Source organism: Pristis pectinata, chromosome 7 (assembly GCF_009764475.1).
Source record: "Pristis pectinata isolate sPriPec2 chromosome 7, sPriPec2.1.pri, whole genome shotgun sequence".
Classification (NCBI taxonomy): Eukaryota; Metazoa; Chordata; class Chondrichthyes; order Rhinopristiformes; family Pristidae; genus Pristis; species Pristis pectinata.
The window spans coordinates 71,113,511-71,132,515 of record NC_067411.1 but is presented as its reverse complement, the minus strand read 5'-3'; the positions used below and the strand labels follow the sequence as shown (position 1 = coordinate 71,132,515).

At 38.8% G+C, this 19,005-nt stretch overlaps 1 protein-coding gene across 1 annotated transcript in view; it reads right to left on the bottom strand.

The window, feature by feature from the left end:
- Positions 1 to 19,005, bottom strand: part of LOC127572275 (hippocampus abundant transcript 1 protein-like) — a 63,661-nt gene that overhangs the window by 26,389 nt on the left and 18,267 nt on the right. The window contains exons 2-5 of the mRNA XM_052019302.1: positions 12,481 to 12,576; positions 9,189 to 9,251; positions 3,012 to 3,139; positions 2,402 to 2,516 (exon numbers count right to left, since the gene is read on the bottom strand). Coding sequence (XP_051875262.1) covers positions 2,402 to 2,516; positions 3,012 to 3,139; positions 9,189 to 9,251; positions 12,481 to 12,576 — 402 coding nt within the window. The remainder of the gene's footprint in view (positions 1 to 2,401; positions 2,517 to 3,011; positions 3,140 to 9,188; positions 9,252 to 12,480; positions 12,577 to 19,005) is intronic.

The following is a 19,005-nucleotide window of genomic DNA, read 5'->3' as shown; positions in this document are numbered from 1 at the left end:
TGTAGTTTAAAAATCAAACACAATATGAGGAAAAACCCAGCATTTTATATTGTAATCATGTAAATTTTATAAACATTTTGCAACATCTGCAAAAATCTAAGAGGGAAATACTTCAGTAAAGATTCAAATAAAAGGTGGTAGAAATTGAAAAATCTATCTCCTTGGTTTTAAGTATAGAAAGACATTATTGTGATAGATTAAGAGAAGGTGCAAAGAGACCCAAGTGTCTTGTACACCAGTTGCTGAAAGATGCAGCAGTTATCATTCTAATGGTACGTTGGACCTTCACTGCAAGACAATTTGAGTATTGGGGGAAGGATGTTTTATTTGTAGCTGTGAAGGACCTTGGTTAGACCCTATCTGAAGTTGTGTGTGCAGTTGTGGTCTCCTTAACCAAGGATGACCTTGCCATGGATAGAGAGCAATAAAGACACTGCAATAAAGATTTATTAGACTGATTCTTGGAATATCAGGACTAATGTACATGGAGATTGGGGTGGTTAGGCCTAAATTCATTAAAGTATAGAGAAATGGGGGGTTGTCATAAAAAAGTTATTGAATTCTAACAGGACTGGACAGATACAGGAAGGATGTTCTAGATGGCTGGACAGCCCAGAACCAGGGTCACCGTCTCAGGACATGGGTTATGCCACCTAGAACTGAAATTAGGAGAAATTTCTTGACCTAAAACATGCTGAATGTGTCGAATTCTCCACAAGGCTGTGGAGTCCAAGTCATTAACTGTATTCAAAATGATGGATATACCAAAGGGATCAGGGGATAGGCGAAGGTGGCAGGAACAGGGAACTGAAGTGGATGATCAAAGACAATCAGACTGAATGATGGAATCGGTCGGTCTTCTCCTAGGTTTTTCTAGGTTACTTTGACAAAATTTAATATATTGCTTGATGTCTAAATCCTAGCTATAATAAGATGTTATGCCAAAAGGTTCTCAAAGAAAATGAAAGCTCTCAGCGAAGGAATTAACATTAGCATGGGAAGAAGATTGGCTGACTAACAGGAAACAGAGTAGGCATAAATGGGTCTTTTTCTGGTTGACAATTTGTACTGATTTGTATGCCACAGGTTTTCATGCTAGGGTTTCAACTTTTTATAATGTATATCAGTGACTTGGATGAAGGAACCTGCTTTCACCCAGATAATGCATGGGACCTTTTACATCAACCCGAGATGTCCTCATTCAAAAGGAACCTCCACTACTGTAGCACTAAAGGGTCAGCCTGAATTATGATCCACAATCATAGTAACATGAAATCAGTCATACAGCACAGAAACAGGCCCTTTGGCCCACCATGCTCATGCTGATCTCAATTACCCATCCATAACAATCCCATTTACAGCATTGGTCCATAGCCTTCCATGTGCTGGCAATTCAAGTGTTCATCTAAGTACTTCAAACATTGTGAGAATCTCTGCCTCCACCATCCAATCAGGCCAGATTCCAACCACCCTCTGGGTAAAATGTTTCTTCCTCAGATCCCTTCTAAGCTTCTTACTGCTTACCTTAAACCTACGCTATGGTGAAAAGTTTCCTGCTATCTATCCCCCCTCATAAATATGTACACCTTTATCAGGTTTCCCCCTGGGCCTATTCTGCATCACAGAAAACAAACACAGCCTCTTTAATCTCCCTTCATAACTGAAATCTCCATCTCTGGCAACATCCTGATGAACTTCCTCTGCATCTTCTCCAATGCAATCACGTCCTTCCTATAGCATGGAGACCAGAACTGTACACAGACCTCCAGCTGTGGCCTAACCAAAGTTGTTCCATTGATTTTGTTGCTCTTATATTCTACGTCTGGCTAATGAAGGAAAATATCCCACATACCTTCTTCATCACCTTGGCTATTTTTGCTGGCACCTTCAGGGATCCAAATCCCTCATACTCCCCAAGGCTCTAGTATTCATTTTGTATGTCCTACCCTTTTTTGTCCTTTCAAAAAGCATCACCTCACACTTACCAGGATTAAGTCCCATCTGCCATTGCTCTGCTCATCTTACCAACTGATCCATATCATCCTCTAACTTGACCATCAACCACACTACTGATTTTTGCATCACCTGCAAAAATCAGATTCCAACAAGAGTACTAATGACTGAACCACAAATATGGCCTCTCAATAGGAGGCAGGTTTTAGAATCACAACTTTCAAGGATATGACTGCAAACAAAAGGGGTTAATTGAGCAGGTATAAGGAAACTAGACCCTTAGCATTATAACGTGCCACCTAGAACTGTTATCAATGCAATCTGTTAAAACATGTATTCTATCAAAACAAGAGGTATAGAGGGGAAAAGATAAAATGACAAGATGAACTTACAATTGTAAGGAATGTAAACTATTCTACATGTGCAGAAAAGTACGAAAATTTCTTACTAGTCCATATGCTGTACTCCTCTCGTGTTCTTGCGTAATATCAGCTACGTATGCGAATATCACTGAAAAGGTGACTGCAAAAATTCCAGACACTGAAATAACAGCAAAATACCACCTGCAAAAACAAAAGGAAAAGAGCATAACAAATTGCATCTCCAATATTTAAAAAAAAGTTGGCTTTCTCCTAGTTTCTAATCTTAAGATTTTGCTTTAGAAGCAAATCTTTTGACTTTAGCGTTAAACCCAAAAAAATATCATTTGAAAATTTTCCTCCAATATTGTTCTCATCCTGAAGGTGGTCCGTGCAGAGCTTCAAAGTGTTGATACTGCCTTCTCCTTCTATTTCATTCCGAATGCAGCTTTATCTTGCAACTTAATCATATTTTGATGCATAGTATTTGGTCATATTACAATCTGAGACAATGCAAGCTGGTTCACATAGTAATTTATTTCATTTTTAGGATACCTACTAAGCTCTTTCAATTTATATGAATAATAACAGTTAAACTGCAACAAAAGAACATTCTTGCACTTCTATCCCTCCTGTTGTTTCTTATATGTTTGGCTGTGAACATTATGTGAACTAATCAATATAACTTAACATACTTACCATGGACTTATCCTCATTAATGGAATTGGGACACAAGTGAAGAACACCGTTAGTAAAAGAAATGATCTTCTTCCCCACACATCCGACAAAGCACCTATTAATGGAGCACTCATAAATGATAAAAAACCCTAAAAAGGGAGGGAGAAAGCATAGAATTACATCCGACGGCCACAGAATTGATGATTTATACATTACTACAACCAAAGGCAATAGACTGGTTTCACCACAAGGGAAAAATGATAAAACCAGCATTTCTCAGCAGCTACCAAATTACAGCTCTCAAAATTTAATAAAACTATTTCCAAAGATAATTTACTTTCATCCAGTTGTTCTAGGCAAAAAGTGCTTGATGTTGAATATTAGTTCTCTAATCCCTGCAAGAGTATGCAATCTAGATTTTGCATAGAAAAATTTGAATTTGCGACGGTACTGCACAATTTACATCTTTTAATTTGGAAATGCTTCAAGGACTAAACAACTAATTGATGCGCAATAAAGGTCCTATTCAAGCACATCAAATAAACTTGAAATCACACTCAGCATCACAGAATAATGTAACCTGGATGCCAAATCAGACTGGCTTGTTTTCCTCCATGCAAAGTGGGGTCTACATACTCAGCGTTCTGAATTCTGTACATACTTCAAATCAGATATTGAAGATAAATGAAAAAAATTGATGTATTTGAAATACAATTTCATTCTCTATATTTAGCTTTAATGACCCTTTAGCAGAATTGTTTCGTCAACAGGAAAGATTGCAATTTAAAAGTCGAGAGACTTTTAAAGAGAACAAGCTTCCCGAATGCCCTCAGCAGTTAAATACATGCCTTCTTTAAATTCTAGCCAACAAGTTAGCCTTTCTGAAAGCAAGTCCATTTTAGAAGGGTGTGGAAGCCTACCCGGGCATGTAAGGGGGTGCGAGAGAAATGGATTGGTGGAATTTAGTGGTTTCGGAAAAAGGTGATGGAGCGAGAGAGCTTACTCCATACTGGGTGAGGGTGAGCAACAAAAATGGCCGTCGGGGTGAAGCAGCAGGCAGATCATTGTTGAAAGGGATGGGGGATTTAGAAGAGAAATTTGACAAGCCAGAAAGAAACACACTATTGGGTGGCACGGGCTCGTTGAGCCAGAAGGGCCTGATACTGTGCAGTATAAAGTTTTAAGTTTTACATATTCTGATCTACAAGCAGGATTATATGGACACTTAACTCATACGTTCAGTACTTTCTGCATTTCAGGTGATTAAAAACAGATTCACTGTTAAAACGAAGTCCATTCAATGCAACATCTAAATAATCATCTTGCTTCCTGTAATGGATTAGTTTTCCCATTCTCATACCATTATTTTCAGACTTTTTGCAATTTTATATCTTATAGGACTCAAGCCAATTGTTTTTGAGACTTACACTTGGCCCCAAGAGCCACAGTGCAATGCATAATAGTATTGATCTTAACAACCTTTTAACAATGTTATACACGGACACACATCTAAAACAATAGAATATTACTGCTCTATTGTGAAGTAGAAAGCTAGAGGGAGAAGGGAATTCTCAGCAGTAGGTCTGAAACTGATGCTTTGCCTCTTGGGTGAAAGCAATAATATTTGCAAGGAGCTAGCCAGACTTCAAAGTGATTGGTCTTTTTGTCAAGGGCATTCCTTTCCTATTCATACTCAATGAATGGTGTAGATTGGAACTCAAGTCTCATGCCCAACCACACTTCCTTTCCTCAAAGGTTTAGCTTACATTCTTAAATATCTAGTCTCCAGATCATAGACAGATCCGAACAAAGAAAACCAAATCACTCATTCCGAGATAAATGACAGCAAACATGGCTGCAAGTTAAGAAAGAAATTCTGGACTATAGTGGTTTAGTCATACACATTTCCATGAGAAGAAACATTTAAAGTTTTGTTTTCGGATTAAAAACATATGAGAATTACTACTAATGCAGAGTAATATACCAGGTTTTCCAATTATTTACTTCTCTGTATTTCACAACTAAAGTTAATTTGTAGAATTGGTGCATAAAGGGACACAAGGTCGTCATGACTCAATGTCCATGTCCACAATTGCATGTACACTAAATAGCAAAATAATAGATGTTCGGAAGATTAATCAAACACAAAATACTGCAAATGTAAAGTTGGTAACATGTTTGTTTTAAAAGCAAAGTGTTGTGGAAGCTGGAAATTTGAAATAAAAACAGAAAATGTCAGAGCAATACTGCAATGGATGCAGGCCTTTCTCCCCACCACCACATACCCATCTATACTCCTCCCAATTTCCAGCACATGACCCATCACCTTCTATACTTTAGCATTTCAAATACTCATCTACAAACTTCTTAAATGTTGAGTCTCTGCCTCACCACCTCCTCAGGCGGTTAGTTTCAGATCCAAGCACCTTCCACATGGAAAAAACATTCTTCCTCACATCCCATCTAAACTTCCTAACCCTGACTTTCAGACACAAATCGGGAAGATTTGCTTACAATCTACCCTATCCATGCCTCTCATAATTTTTGTATACCTCGATCAGGTCCCCTCTCAGCCTCTGGTGCTCTGAAGTAAACAAACTTAGTCTCTCCAGCCTCCCTCAAAACTCAAATGCTCCATCCTGGGTAACACCCTGGTGCATAGGAGATTCACCTTCTCCAGTACAATTACATCCTTCCTGTAGTGTGTTAACCAGAACTGCAGACAGTACTTCAGCTGCAACATAACCAATGTTTTATAAAGTTGTACTATAACCTCCCTGCTTTAATATACCCTGCCCTGGCTAATCAGAGCAAGCATCACATATGCCTTCTTCACCACCTTACCCAACCTGTGGTCCAATCTTCAGGGATCCCTGGACTTGAACACCGAAATCCCACTGTTCCTTAATACTCCCTTGGGGCCCTGCCATTCATTATGTTCGACTTGTATTAATCCTTCCAAAGTGCATCACCTCATACTTATCAGGATTAAACTCCATCTGCTACTGCTCTGCCCATCTTACCGACTGATCAATATCATCCTGTAACTTAAGACTATCATCGTCACTATCAATACCACTACCAATTTGTGTCATGTGCAAGCTTACTAACCATACCTCCTATATTCATAATCGAAATATGCAACAAACAGCAGGAGTCTCAGCCACTGATCCCTGTGGTATACCACTGGTCACAGGCAGCTTTCTATGGTGCATCTATAAAAATTGGTGAGGGCCAATGGGGACATGCCGAATTACCTCCTGAGGAAGTAGAGGTGCTAGTGCGCTTTCTTGGCCATGGCATCTATGTGTTTGGTACAGGTCAGGCTATTGGTGATGTTTACTCCTAGGAATTGGAAGCTCTCCACCCTCTTGACCTCAGCATCACTGATATAAAACAGGAGCGTGTACACCGCCCCGCTTCCTGAAGTCAATGACCAGCTCTTTTGTTTTGCTAACACTGAGATAAAAAGGTTGTTGCCACTTGGTTCTATCTCCTTCCTGTACTCTGTCATTGTTAAAAACAAAATTTCCCCATTTTAATATCATCTCAAAACACAATAGTAAAGTAACAGTTCCTTCAAGCTGAATTTAAAGTTCACAGAATAAGATGAGGAAAAATAAATCAGATCAAGGGTTGTGGAAGGGGCATCTCTGGAATTACAGAACTCCTTTTATTTACGTTTAACTGAAATCAAATTCAAGAGTATCCAGTACTGTTTACTGGATCACAAGTATCTATACTGACTAATTCAGACAAATTTCATTCCGTAATAGGGAAGTGAAATGCAGAAGCAATATAATGTAATCACACTTTACATCATTATAAACAAAACATAAATACAACACAGCAGAATCTGAAACAAAAATGCAGAAGACACTTAATAGGTTAGGTAGCACCTGCAAAACAAATATATTATCTTCCTCTGTTCCCTTTTAATTACTGTTCATTTGTGTAAAACCTGAAAAATCAATTGAAGGGGGAGTAAAAACACAGCTTTAATGTAGAAAGATGTAGCATGATTTGCAAGGCGTTGAGATGACGATCAGGAAATGGTTATTGGCTAATCGTTTTTGATGCTTAATAATTAAAAGTGCTACAGTGGAGATCAGTTAATGACTTCCATGTGCAAGTCGTGCTTCTATTTGCCTTCTCCCCTAATATTTACCATTTTTTTCTGACTAAGCAAATCCAGGATTAAAAACAAAATCGCACTTAACCAGAGAGGATTTTGTACCTTTTGTACCAGCATCTCACAAAAAACAGTGCAAACTGTAAAAGTTTACAAACCAGCTTTACTTTCAAAACCTGTATCAGAGAGGTAAAATTCAATAGTAATGATTATTGCTCAATTGTCTTTTAGAGAACTGAATTGATGATCTTAAAATTCAGTATACTCATTCTATTTTAAGCAACTTTTCAATTCTTTAAAAACCCAATTACCAAACAGAATTGTATTAAATATACAGCTTCAAATCTGAATGCCGGCATTAGCCCTATCAACATTTGGCAATACAATGCCAGAAATCACTCAGGAGTTGTACATTTCAACAAATCCTAATGGATGAGAATTCAATTTGATGACTCTCACAATGCATTTCATCAAATTAACCTCAAAAGGCAAGGTAATCAAACTGATAACTATAGAACTGTATTGTTACTTATATATGGAATGAATTTGGTGACTATTCTACGTTTACAACATAGGCCATTAAAAAATATCCCAGAGGCAAATAATGGAGCACACTGTTCTCTACCAACATAAATGATAAATATTCAATTTTTCTTTGTAGACAAATGTCTACAAAGTAAATATGAGATAGATTTACAAAAGATATGGTATTCATCAGCATGGTGCCTTTTTGCTTTTCCACAGGTTACAGCTTGGGAAATATACAAATTCTCAGACAAAAAAAAAGCCATAAATTTCTGCAAGCGAGTCTAAGCATGCAACATCACATTCTTGAGCACTTTGATGAAAATGAACCCACTAGATTGATCTTTTTACCTACGAAGAGCTGGTTTTAACACTTGAAAGAATCTGTAAAATTCTCTGAATAGGAATTTCTGGCAGATTACATTGGGATCAGTATGATTTCTATGACAGCAATAATAACCCTTGCCAAATGAAAAGCTAGCACAGTGGCAAGCAGTTCAAACGAATGTTGGATATAGGAATGAAGAAAATTTTCCAGTTGTGATCAATTGTTTTAAAGAGCAGATGCTTCCTGTAGAATGTTGCTTCCAGCACTGACATTGCAAAACGGAATCCACAATGTCATGCCACAATGAACACAATGTCAGACACAGTATATTAAAACTATTTGCTCATAGTCACATCCAGGACCTGGATTGTCCCCAAATACTGGGGCATCAAAGAAAGTATCACTAGTGACCTGTAAGGCTAAACAGGTATCTTAACTCTCAAGCTACTTTATTTACCCTATCTCTAATTGATAAATCTCTTATTCAGTGGTTTGCAGCAGTTCACTTAGTGTACACTCTCAGGCTTTGCCAGTGCGGCTGCTGCCTTCAGAACAGGAAACTAAACAGGGCTTATGCTGTGCTGCTGTGTGAACTACATACTGATTGAGTCTTACAGCAGGTTAACCACAGAGTGGTTTTGTCAGAGAATGTGTACAGCTCTCCAAAACTATTTTGAAATAAATTCAGCAATGTGTAAGCATAAAAATAGCATTTCCAAATTCAGAAGTAAACAATTGGGACATTAATAAATTGGATTAACCTCAGAAACAGCAAGTAGAGTTATTTTTTTTGTGTAAAATGGGAGACTAATTTCCCTATACAAATATCCATCCACTCAAAGAAAATATATATTTTAAGTATATTAATGACTTGTATAGATGCTTCCAGAAGCATAAAGCAAAAAAAAGAAAATTACAAGATGCCATCCCAGCAAAATAGTATGCATTCTTGTATTGCATTATTCTTTCAAACACTATGTACATGGGCTAAACATGGTCATGAAATTTTTGGGAACATCTTTAAAAAATTTTTTTGTTAGAGACATACAGAATCACATGAACAATATCACCTTTAAAATGTCTGGTGCTTGATCTGCATTAGTACTTCGCAATCTCATATGCAATATACATCACTTATCTTTATCCATTTCTACAAAATGATATCCAACTTTGTTTCTGTTTATCAGAAAGTGAATTTTAGAGACATTCTTACCTTTACACCCTGAATAAGGCCATTCATTAAAAATGTATGTTTAGGAAAGGTTTCATGCAAAACCTGCCAAAGAAAAATGTGAAATATTATATATAAAGAAAACACAAAGTAATAGTTTCATTTAAAAAAACAGGTTTAGCAATTGTCAATACTTCCACTGTGAGCAAGCCAAAATGAACTAAATAAGTTTCTTATGCTTTGGTTTAGCAAGAACCACATTTAGAACATAGAATATTACAGCACGGTACAGGCCCTTCGGCCCACAATGTTGTGCCGATATTTTATCCTGCTCCAATATCGATCCAACCCATCCCTCCCATTTCTCTATCATCCATGTGTCTAACAGTCTCTTAAATGTCCCTAATGTATCTGCCCCTGCAACCTCTGCCGGCTGTGCGTTCCATGCACCCACCACTCTGTGTAAAAAAAACCTTTGACATCCCCCTTATATCTGCCTCCAATCACCTTAAAATTATGCCCTACTAACTCTACAAAAAAAATTTGTAGAGTAAACTGACTACACCAAATGCTACACTAGTATGCAAAGAACTTTTACATACATCAGAATATCAGGAAACCAAGACATTGAAATTATTCACATAACATTTTCTTACAACACAGAAATAGACCATTCAGCCTATCAAAGCTATACCAGCTTTCACAGCAATTCCATCCCCCCCAACCCCCCCCCCCCCCACAATTTCCCCAAAATCTGTTCTCTCTGATGCCCATCAATTCCACTCTGATTACACCAGGGGTAATTTATTATAACTAATTATCCAATCAATCAGCATGTTCTTGGGATGTAGGAATAAAGCAAAACAACTGCGGGAAACTTTGTGCTTCACAGGGAGAATGTACAAAGGTCAGGACTAAACCCAGATTGCTGGAGCTGTGAGCCACTGTGCTGCCTTTTCGGTCTTCATTCACAGAGAGCACAAACATCTCAAGTACTGACAAAACAACGTCAGGCAACTCAATTTTTCTCTTGGGAATTGTGCAGCTCTCTGCTTGGAGCAATGGCTTTAACTACTCTAGGATTCAACTATATTCTTTTCCCTTTACTTGAATGGAAAAGCAGGAAATTGTTTAAGGCATAAAAGAACACCCTGCTGAGCAGGGGGGAAAAAAAAGTGCAACTAGCTAAGGTGAAAAGACCATAAGAAAAATGCAATTAAGCCAGAGAAAGATAGAATTGCAATTGCAGAGGGCTTAGAAAATGCTGAAAGATTGTCAGATCAAGGAAAAAGAAACAAATAGCCTGGTTACAGATTTTTCTCACCCACAACTAGTTCTTGCAAATAATTCAGTTAAGCAGCTAAAACACTAACATGTATTTTCTCTTCATTCCACCCTACCTTCTCACTGCAATTTTGACACATCTATCCCACGACCCCTCCACTTATGTAATCAATTACCTGATCATTCATCTCATTACTATTTGTGGAACATTACTGAATGCAAGTTGACTGCAGTGTTTCCCTGCATTACAGCAGTGGTTTTGGTTGGCTGAATAAACCATGTTCTTTTAAGAGACCTGAAAGATCACTGTAATGCCCAGAAACAATAACCATTATTAACCAGGATAACTGAAAAAAATTCTAGGTCACTGACTTATGCTACTGTAAGCAGCAAATTAACAATTTTTAATTCATTCCTTAGTTTACCACTATAGTATATTCCAGCATCCATAAGAACCCTTTTGCATTTTATTTCTGCCTATTGCAAAACCAGTTTTTTTTCCTTAATTAAATAATGGCAACCAAAAATGGTAGCAATGCACATCTTAAATAATCAAGATAGTATCTTTAGCAAAGGAAAGCTTCCTCTGTGCCTTATGTTAACATGGTCCTTGCTGACAAGTTTAAAATGCAAGACAAAATTGTTCAAAAACTTTTAAATTAAGCAATTAAAGTATTTATTTCTCTCTGTAAATGTTTTTTCTTTAAAAGTAACTCCAAAAAGAAGTTTAGTGAAAAAAGTCCCATCAGTGATGACATTTCATTACTTTCTATGCAAAAAGTCTTACCTGAGCAGGAGAAAAAGCAAATTCTGTCAATTGGCAAAGAAAACTCCTAATTTATTTTGGTTAAAATTAGTTAAATTGTGGAATGGAAAATGGTCAAATGAAATATCACCAGCTGCTCACTCTGAAAAAAGTGACTTGTTGTGAACCACTTTCAATTTCAAGTTATCATTGAACATTTTATAATATTTCCATCCTGAAGATGTCAACAATAACAAGACCAGATTCAAATCATTTAACGTCAACATCGGATTTGTTTATTTCTCCAAGTTGGCAAAAATTACATAATGTGAAATAACCATTCAATATTTTTCAGCTGTTACTTTGGGAATAAAAGGCTGGCCTAGAAGTTAAGAGAACTTCCCTGCTCTTTGAATAATGAGATTTCTCATGCGAGAAAACTCTCATTATTCAAGAACAGGGAAGTGCTTTTAATTATTACATTTATTTCCCAAACAACGTAGTGACCTGAATAGGCGGATAGGACCTTATTTTGTGTGGAAAAAACAGCACTACTGACAAAGCAGAAATCATCACATCAACCCCCACTCATAACATGCTCACCCCACTCCACCCACCCACCCCCGCCCCCCCAAAACCCACAACTGCTACCATCCAGAAGTACAGTAGACACTTTGTCTATACCAGACATCATTTTCTCCTCCAGGTTGACAACGTACCAAATGACACTCATCACGTTGTGCCATTTACTCAAGCTTTGCACAGACCCATGTTGACAAGATACGTGAAACCATTTATTTTTAAATGATATATTAATAAAAGGCATTAATTTACATTTATGTTAATGCAGATTAATTGACTATAAATGCCAATATCTACACTTGCAAGTACAGTATGAACAAGGCTTCTAAACCATGACTATGAAACACAACTATACATTTTTATTACTATTTTAATTACATATTAATATTTTTAAAAACATGGGCTCTACCTACCTCCTCCACATTGAATAGGATTGTGTGGCTTGAAAATGAATGCCACAACATCACAAGTGTTTATTAGTACATTGGCAACCTTCTGGAGAAAATGATGTGCAGTAATTCAGGACACAAAGTTTGATTTCCAAAGAATGAGAGTTTCAAGATCAAGAACCTTGCTATATTCAAAAGCGTTCATCATATCTTTCACCACATGCTCACTATACCAAAAATGTCACATACTTAGTACTAGACCAGTTCAGTAAAAGTATACACTTTGTTTGATGATATAATTGCAGAAATGTATGATGAAACACACTGCACTTACGGTTAGCATTGGAGTAGTTAACAGTCCCCAGGCAAAGAATTCTAAAAAGATGACGACTACTGCATGATAAACACTAGGTCGACCAATTCCTTGTTGCTGAAAAACAAGTGATGCAAGAATTTACTATAGGAACAAAAATTATGAAATTGTGCACTGCAACCAAATAGTTTGCACTGAGAACAATAGCAAAACATTCAATGCAAAGTGGTTTTAATATGCAACATGGTAGATATTTCATTTAATGCATGAATTCATATTTTGTGAAGATAGTAAATTATGGCAGATGTTAAATGGAGAAGGCGGATGTTTGCAAATACAGTTACAACATAATATATTATCTCTTAAACCATGCAATTAGCTAGGTGATTGTCTATTATGGTAATGATTCTCATTGAAATTTATGGTCCTTCACTTCTCTGACATCTCTGGAATACTTTGCAGCCTCCTACCTTCATGTTCATCATGCTCAAAATTCAAATCCTTATCCTCTTGGTAGCTTAATTTGTACCAAGACAGCTCCCTCCTAAAGCACAAATGTTTTGCCACATCTCCAACTGTAATGTGCCTTTTCTCTCTCTTACCTTAACTTCTGCTGTTATTGCCAAAGTGACCAATTTTAGCCACTTTATTGCTTTCCTTCCATTGTCGATCTCTGAAGGACAAGACCTACCTATTTTAACACTGATAGATCTCACTGCTTCTTTTTCCTTCTCATGCCCTTCAAGGTTGTACCCTCGACTTCCTCCTTTCCTTTAGCAGCATGCTACTCCTCTCAAGACATTAATAATAGGCAGAGCTGGTTTCCATTTATGTTGATGACAAAAGCTTTATCACTCCACAACTTAACAGTGACACAAGAGATTCTCCAGATGGTGAAATCTGGAGCAACACACACACACACACACACACACACAAACAAACAAAGTGCTGGAGGAACTCAGCAGGTCAGGCAGCATCCATGGATGGAAATAAACAGTCGATGTTTCGGGTCGAAACTCTTCATCAGGACTGGAAAGGAAGACGGCAGAAGCCAGAACAAAAAGGAGGGGGAGGAGCACAAGCTGGCAGGTGATAGGTGAGTCCAGGTGAGAGAGGGAAGGTAGGTGGGAAGGGGAGGGGAGATGAAAGGGAATGATGCAAGAAGCTAAGAGGTGATAGGTGGAAGAGGCAAAGGGGTGAAGGAGGAGGAATCCAGTAGTAGAGGACAGTAGGCCATAGAATAAAGGGAAGAGAATAAAGGAAAGGCCGTGGGGAATGAGAGGGAGGTGATGGGCATGTCGTGAGGGTAGGGGAGGGGAAAGAGAAGGGGTGAGGGGGCCACAGGAATGAGGGAAAACAAAGTGGGGGGGGGGCGGAGAAATGGGAAAAGAGGGGAGGGGTTACCAGAAGTTGGAGAAACCTATGTTGAAGCAGGTTGGAGGAGCAACACCTCATATTCTGCCTTGGTAGTCTCCAACCTGACGGCCTCAACATCGATTCCTCTAACTTCCAGTAACCTCTTCCCAGTTTTCCCCTCCCCCCCCCCTTTGTTTTCCCCTCATTCCTGTGGCCCCCTCACCCCTTCTCTTTCCCCTCCCCCGCCCTCACAACCTACCCTCACCTGCCCCTCATTCCCCACATCCTTCCCTTTATTTCATGATCTACTGTCCTCTCCTACCGATTCCTCCTTCTTCAGCCCTTTCATTCACTCTCCACCACCCACCTACCTTCCCCCTCTAACCTGGACTCACTCATCACTAGCCCGCTTGTTCTCCTCCCCCTCTTATTCAGGCTCCTGCCCTCTTCCTTTCCAAGTCTGATGAAGGGTCTCAACCCAAAACGTCAACTGTTTATTTCTCTCCATAGATGCTGCCTGACCTGCTGAGTTTTTGTGCATGTTCCATCCAACTTAACAGTTGCTTTCCCAAACTTTGCTTGATGTTATCCCTTCTCTTACCGGTTTCTCAATCTGAACTAAACCAACATGTATTGAAGACACTAGCAATCTTACAACTGTTCAAAATGTAGCATTTTACATTTAGGAATGTGATTCATATCAATTACTTAATTCTCTACACTGGAATTCATGACAATTGCCAATTAAAAAAACCCTGCTTCTTCAGAATAACAACAAACTTGGCTTCACCTGCACTTCTGATAATGCTTTTGTGGATATCATCTAGTGAGTTTAGCAATCACATCCTTTGGACTTACACGGCGGTATTGCAAACTCAGTTTTGGTAGTGAACATGGGTGGTAAACAGTCAACTTCTTCATCCAAAATACATTTTTCCCCTTTTTACTCCCCCCAGAGCTTTCTCCAGGCAATGTTCAACTAGGTGAGTATTTATTAATAGGGGGCAACAAGTTTTTGTCCCCCAAGTAATGATTAATAGTGTTTCACCTTGGGTTAGTTTGGTCAAAGTCCACAAGACTATATCCGTAAGCTGAGATCTCCCAGCTAAATGTATATCACTACACAGGTCCTCGCCAGCTTACTAACGTCTGACTTATTTACAGCCTGTACATAGGAAACGAGCATTTGGGATACTGGCAGGATGGATTTGCCAGCTGCTGCAGGTATCTTCTGCCATATAGGAATTCAAGTTCATGGCCACATTTCTGATTTGAAAACTGTTTGAGTTATGAACAGTTCTCAGGAATGGAACCCTCTCATAACCTGGGGAGGACCTGTACCTCCATCTCTGGTACATCCATCATACCCATGGGCAAGACATGTTCAGAGATAGTGATGGATTCTTCTGGAATTTTTGTTGATAAGCACATACAGAAAAGGTTCAAGAAAACTGCTGTGGATATTACCAACAACAGCTGTGACTTTCTCAAGTCCAGATACAATGTCATATGTATTTTTGCAACAATAATTGTAGTTAACAGATAATTAACAGTAACATCAGTTTTAAAAAAAGGCAAACAGTCTAGTAAAAGAGCAAATGTTATTGTTTTTTCATTCTACACAGCAACTCAATAATAGATAGTTAACAGAGCAATAAGATCACCTAAGGGCCAGACCATCAATGGATTGTTAAAATTTTATTTTTACAGAATCTCACGCTCCTACGTCAATAATACTAATCAGCACTTAAAACCCCACACTCAGGCTAATTGCTGCAAGGATCCACGAAAGGTTTTTCCAAAATAATAGAAGCATTATATTGGCAGAAACTGCTCCCAATGAACTCCAAACATATTGTCATGCAAGTTTCACATCAGAGATCACATTACAAATTATACATTGAAATAATAAACTCAAAGTTTGGATTTATAGACTACGCAACATGGAATTAAATTTTCTTCATGTACTATTTTTGCAAAATTAATGCTGTTGTTACTGGAAAGCACCATAGTGGTACGACCAGTGGAGCTGCTGCCTCACAGCTCCGGCACCCTGGCCTCAATCCTGACCTCTGGTGCTGTCTGCATCAAGTTTGTACGTTCACTGTGTGACCACGTGGGTTAACCACAGGTGGTCTGGTTTCATCCCATATCCCAAAGACGTGTAGGCCGGTAATAATTTTCCAACGTAAATTGTTCCCAGTGTGTAGGTGAATGGGAGAATTTGGGGAGAGTTGATGAGAACATGGAGAGAATTAAAAAAATGGGATTGGTAATTTGCACCAAGATACAGTGAAAAGTTTCTTTTTCCATCCAGGTGGATCATTCCAAACACAAGTACATTGAGGTAATATAAAAGGAAAAACAATTAACTAAATGCAGAATGTAGTGTTACAGTTACAGAGAAATTGCAGTGTAGGTAGACAAATAGGGTGCAAGGGCCATGACAAGATAGATTAGGAGATCAACAGTTCATCCTTATCATACAAGAGGTCCATTCAAGAGAGTCTTATGACAGCAGGATAGAAGCAATCCTTGAGCCTGGTGGTATACGTTTTCAAGCTTTTGAATCTTCTACCCGATGAAAGTGGGGAGAAGAGAGAATCAACAGGATGGGAGGAGTCTTTGATTATGTTGTCTACACTTCCTGCTGCTTTGGGAAAGCAGCCAGAGTCAAATGGAGGGGAGGCTGGTTTTCATGATTGACTAGGCTGTGTTTACAACTCTGCAATTTCTTGCAGTCTTGTCGTCATAGCAAGCTGTGATACATCTGGACAGGATGCTTTTTTTCTATGGTGCATCTATAAAAATTGGTGAGAGTCATCAGGAACATGCCAAATTTCCTTAGCCTTCTGAGACACTGGTGTGCTTTCTTGGCCATGGCATCTAAGTGGTTGGACCAGGAAAAACTATTGGTGATATTTACACCTAGGAATTTGAAACTCACAACCATCTCCACCTCAGGACCATTGATACAGACAGGGGCATGTACTCCACCCCTCTTCCTGAAGTCAACGACCAGCTCTTTTGTTTTGCTGACATCAAGGAAGAGGTTGTCTTGATACCATGTTACTAGGCTCCCTATCTCCTTCCTGAATTCCATCTTGTCGCCGTTTGACATCTGGCCCACTATGGTGCGAACCTGTAAACGAAGTTAGAGCAGAATCTGTCTGCACAGTAGTGAGTGTATAGGGACTAAAGTAAGGGGTTGAGGGCACAGCCTTGTGGGGCACCAATGCTGAGGATAATTGTGGTGGAGGTGTTGCTGCCTATCCTTGCTGATTGCGATCTGTAGGTCAGGAAGTCAAGGATCCAGTTGCGGAGGGAGGTGCCAAGTCCTAGGTCAAGGAGTTTGGAGATGAGTTTGTTTGGAATTAGTGTAACTCAGTGTTCAATAGTAGGCTGGGAAGGGATTGGGGAGGTGGAGGGTGTTAAATGGTTATTACTCAAATTTTAAAATAATACAAAAGACGACGTATGTTAGTGATCAAGTCTGGATTTTCCTTTTACATACTTATTAGTCTGTAATTTTTGAATTATTTTCATAGATTTGGAGTCAAATTTAGAATTCAGTGAACACAAAGGCAGAAAACAGCTGCAGTGAACAACAGTAAATATGTTACACCAAATGCTCCATGAATAATTCATTTTCATGCTGTATTTCAGTAATGTCAATCTCTCCCTACTCAGCATTCAATTACTAAAGCCCAGTAAAAATTAATTCCTTTCCCAACTTCTTACAGTTTTGGTGATCTTTCCAACACAAGCTGCCAAGGATTTCAACACAAATCCCATCTGATGAATCAGGCACAAATCACAAGCAACTCAGGCCCATTCAACTGTGTAAAGCAATCAAGTCATACATCTCCCCATCCTCTAACTTCATTAATGAGGTATGGGGGGGTGCACGCGGGTAAGCAGGTGTTCAACATGATTATTTAAGCCTGTCATACAACTTCTTTGTCATGTTTGCAGAGATGCATGGAAAATCTTAACTGTGCATTCCCTAGCCTTGACTTATACCCACTTACAATCAACATCTTTAACTTCTACTCAAGGAGGCTTTACACTCAAGTCAAATGACTGCCATGGTAGTATATGCTTGGATAACATTGCAATAATACTTCGTCACTATTGACTCCTTAAAAATAACTAAAACAAAGACTGCTACAATGCAATTTTAAACATTTTGTCTCCCCATGTATGCTTCTCCAAATTATCCAACAGAAAGCTCATTCTGTTTGGCAAAAATCACTTGCACATTATTTATACGGAAGAATTCATCTCCTGCAAGTACACTTTTTTTTACCTCTGTGCAACTCTCTTCTGCGAGATCACCTGGACAAGTTCATCGTGGAATTTTGCAAATCATACATTCTAGACCATGTGGAATGGTGGGAATTCAAAAGTTGGTGGTGAAATTAGGCCAGAAATTTTATTGCCATGTTCAAGATAGGACTTCTCTCCTGCCTCTTCTTCCCTCACCTCAAATCTTTGAAAGCAGATATATATGGACACTGTTGAAAGTATATAAATGCAAAGATTTCTTATCTGGTCAAGTTTTCTGAAATGTGATTACTGGTCATTTCTGTGGACAAATACACCAGCAGATTTGCTCAAACCAAAGATCAAAGGATGGCATCTCAACTTGAAGGGAGCTCTACACAGAAGTAGTAGGATAGGTAGCAACAGATGACAGGCAATAAAGGAGTGCCAGCAGGGGCATGTCATTTTTAGCCTTGATTGGATGTATGAAAAGGCACATTGATTTCCTTGGGTCTGGCTTTCATGATAATACATAGGAGCCTGAAATGTTCAGTAACAGAAACCAACAATGTGAAAGGTTTCACTTTCTTTATGATACTCATGGGCAAACGATATCAGAGATTTAACCTTTTCTCCCCTTCATCCCCAAGTACAAATGAAGGTACCATGCAGCTACTTTCTTGACCCAGTGCAGTTCATAGGCCAAGGGAAATCTGACATTACCATTACAGTTCCATCATAGTAAATTAGTAAGAAGATGAGAAAAAGAGAAAATGCATCTCCACGTGAGTTTGTGAGAGCCTTAGAATAAAAGCAAGAGCTACCCTAGATTTTTGCAGTGGAGGTGTGGCAGGGAAGGGGGGGGGGCGGATGCTGGAGGGGAGGGAAATAGTTGGAGGGCAGTGAAAGGTCCAACTCAAGGCT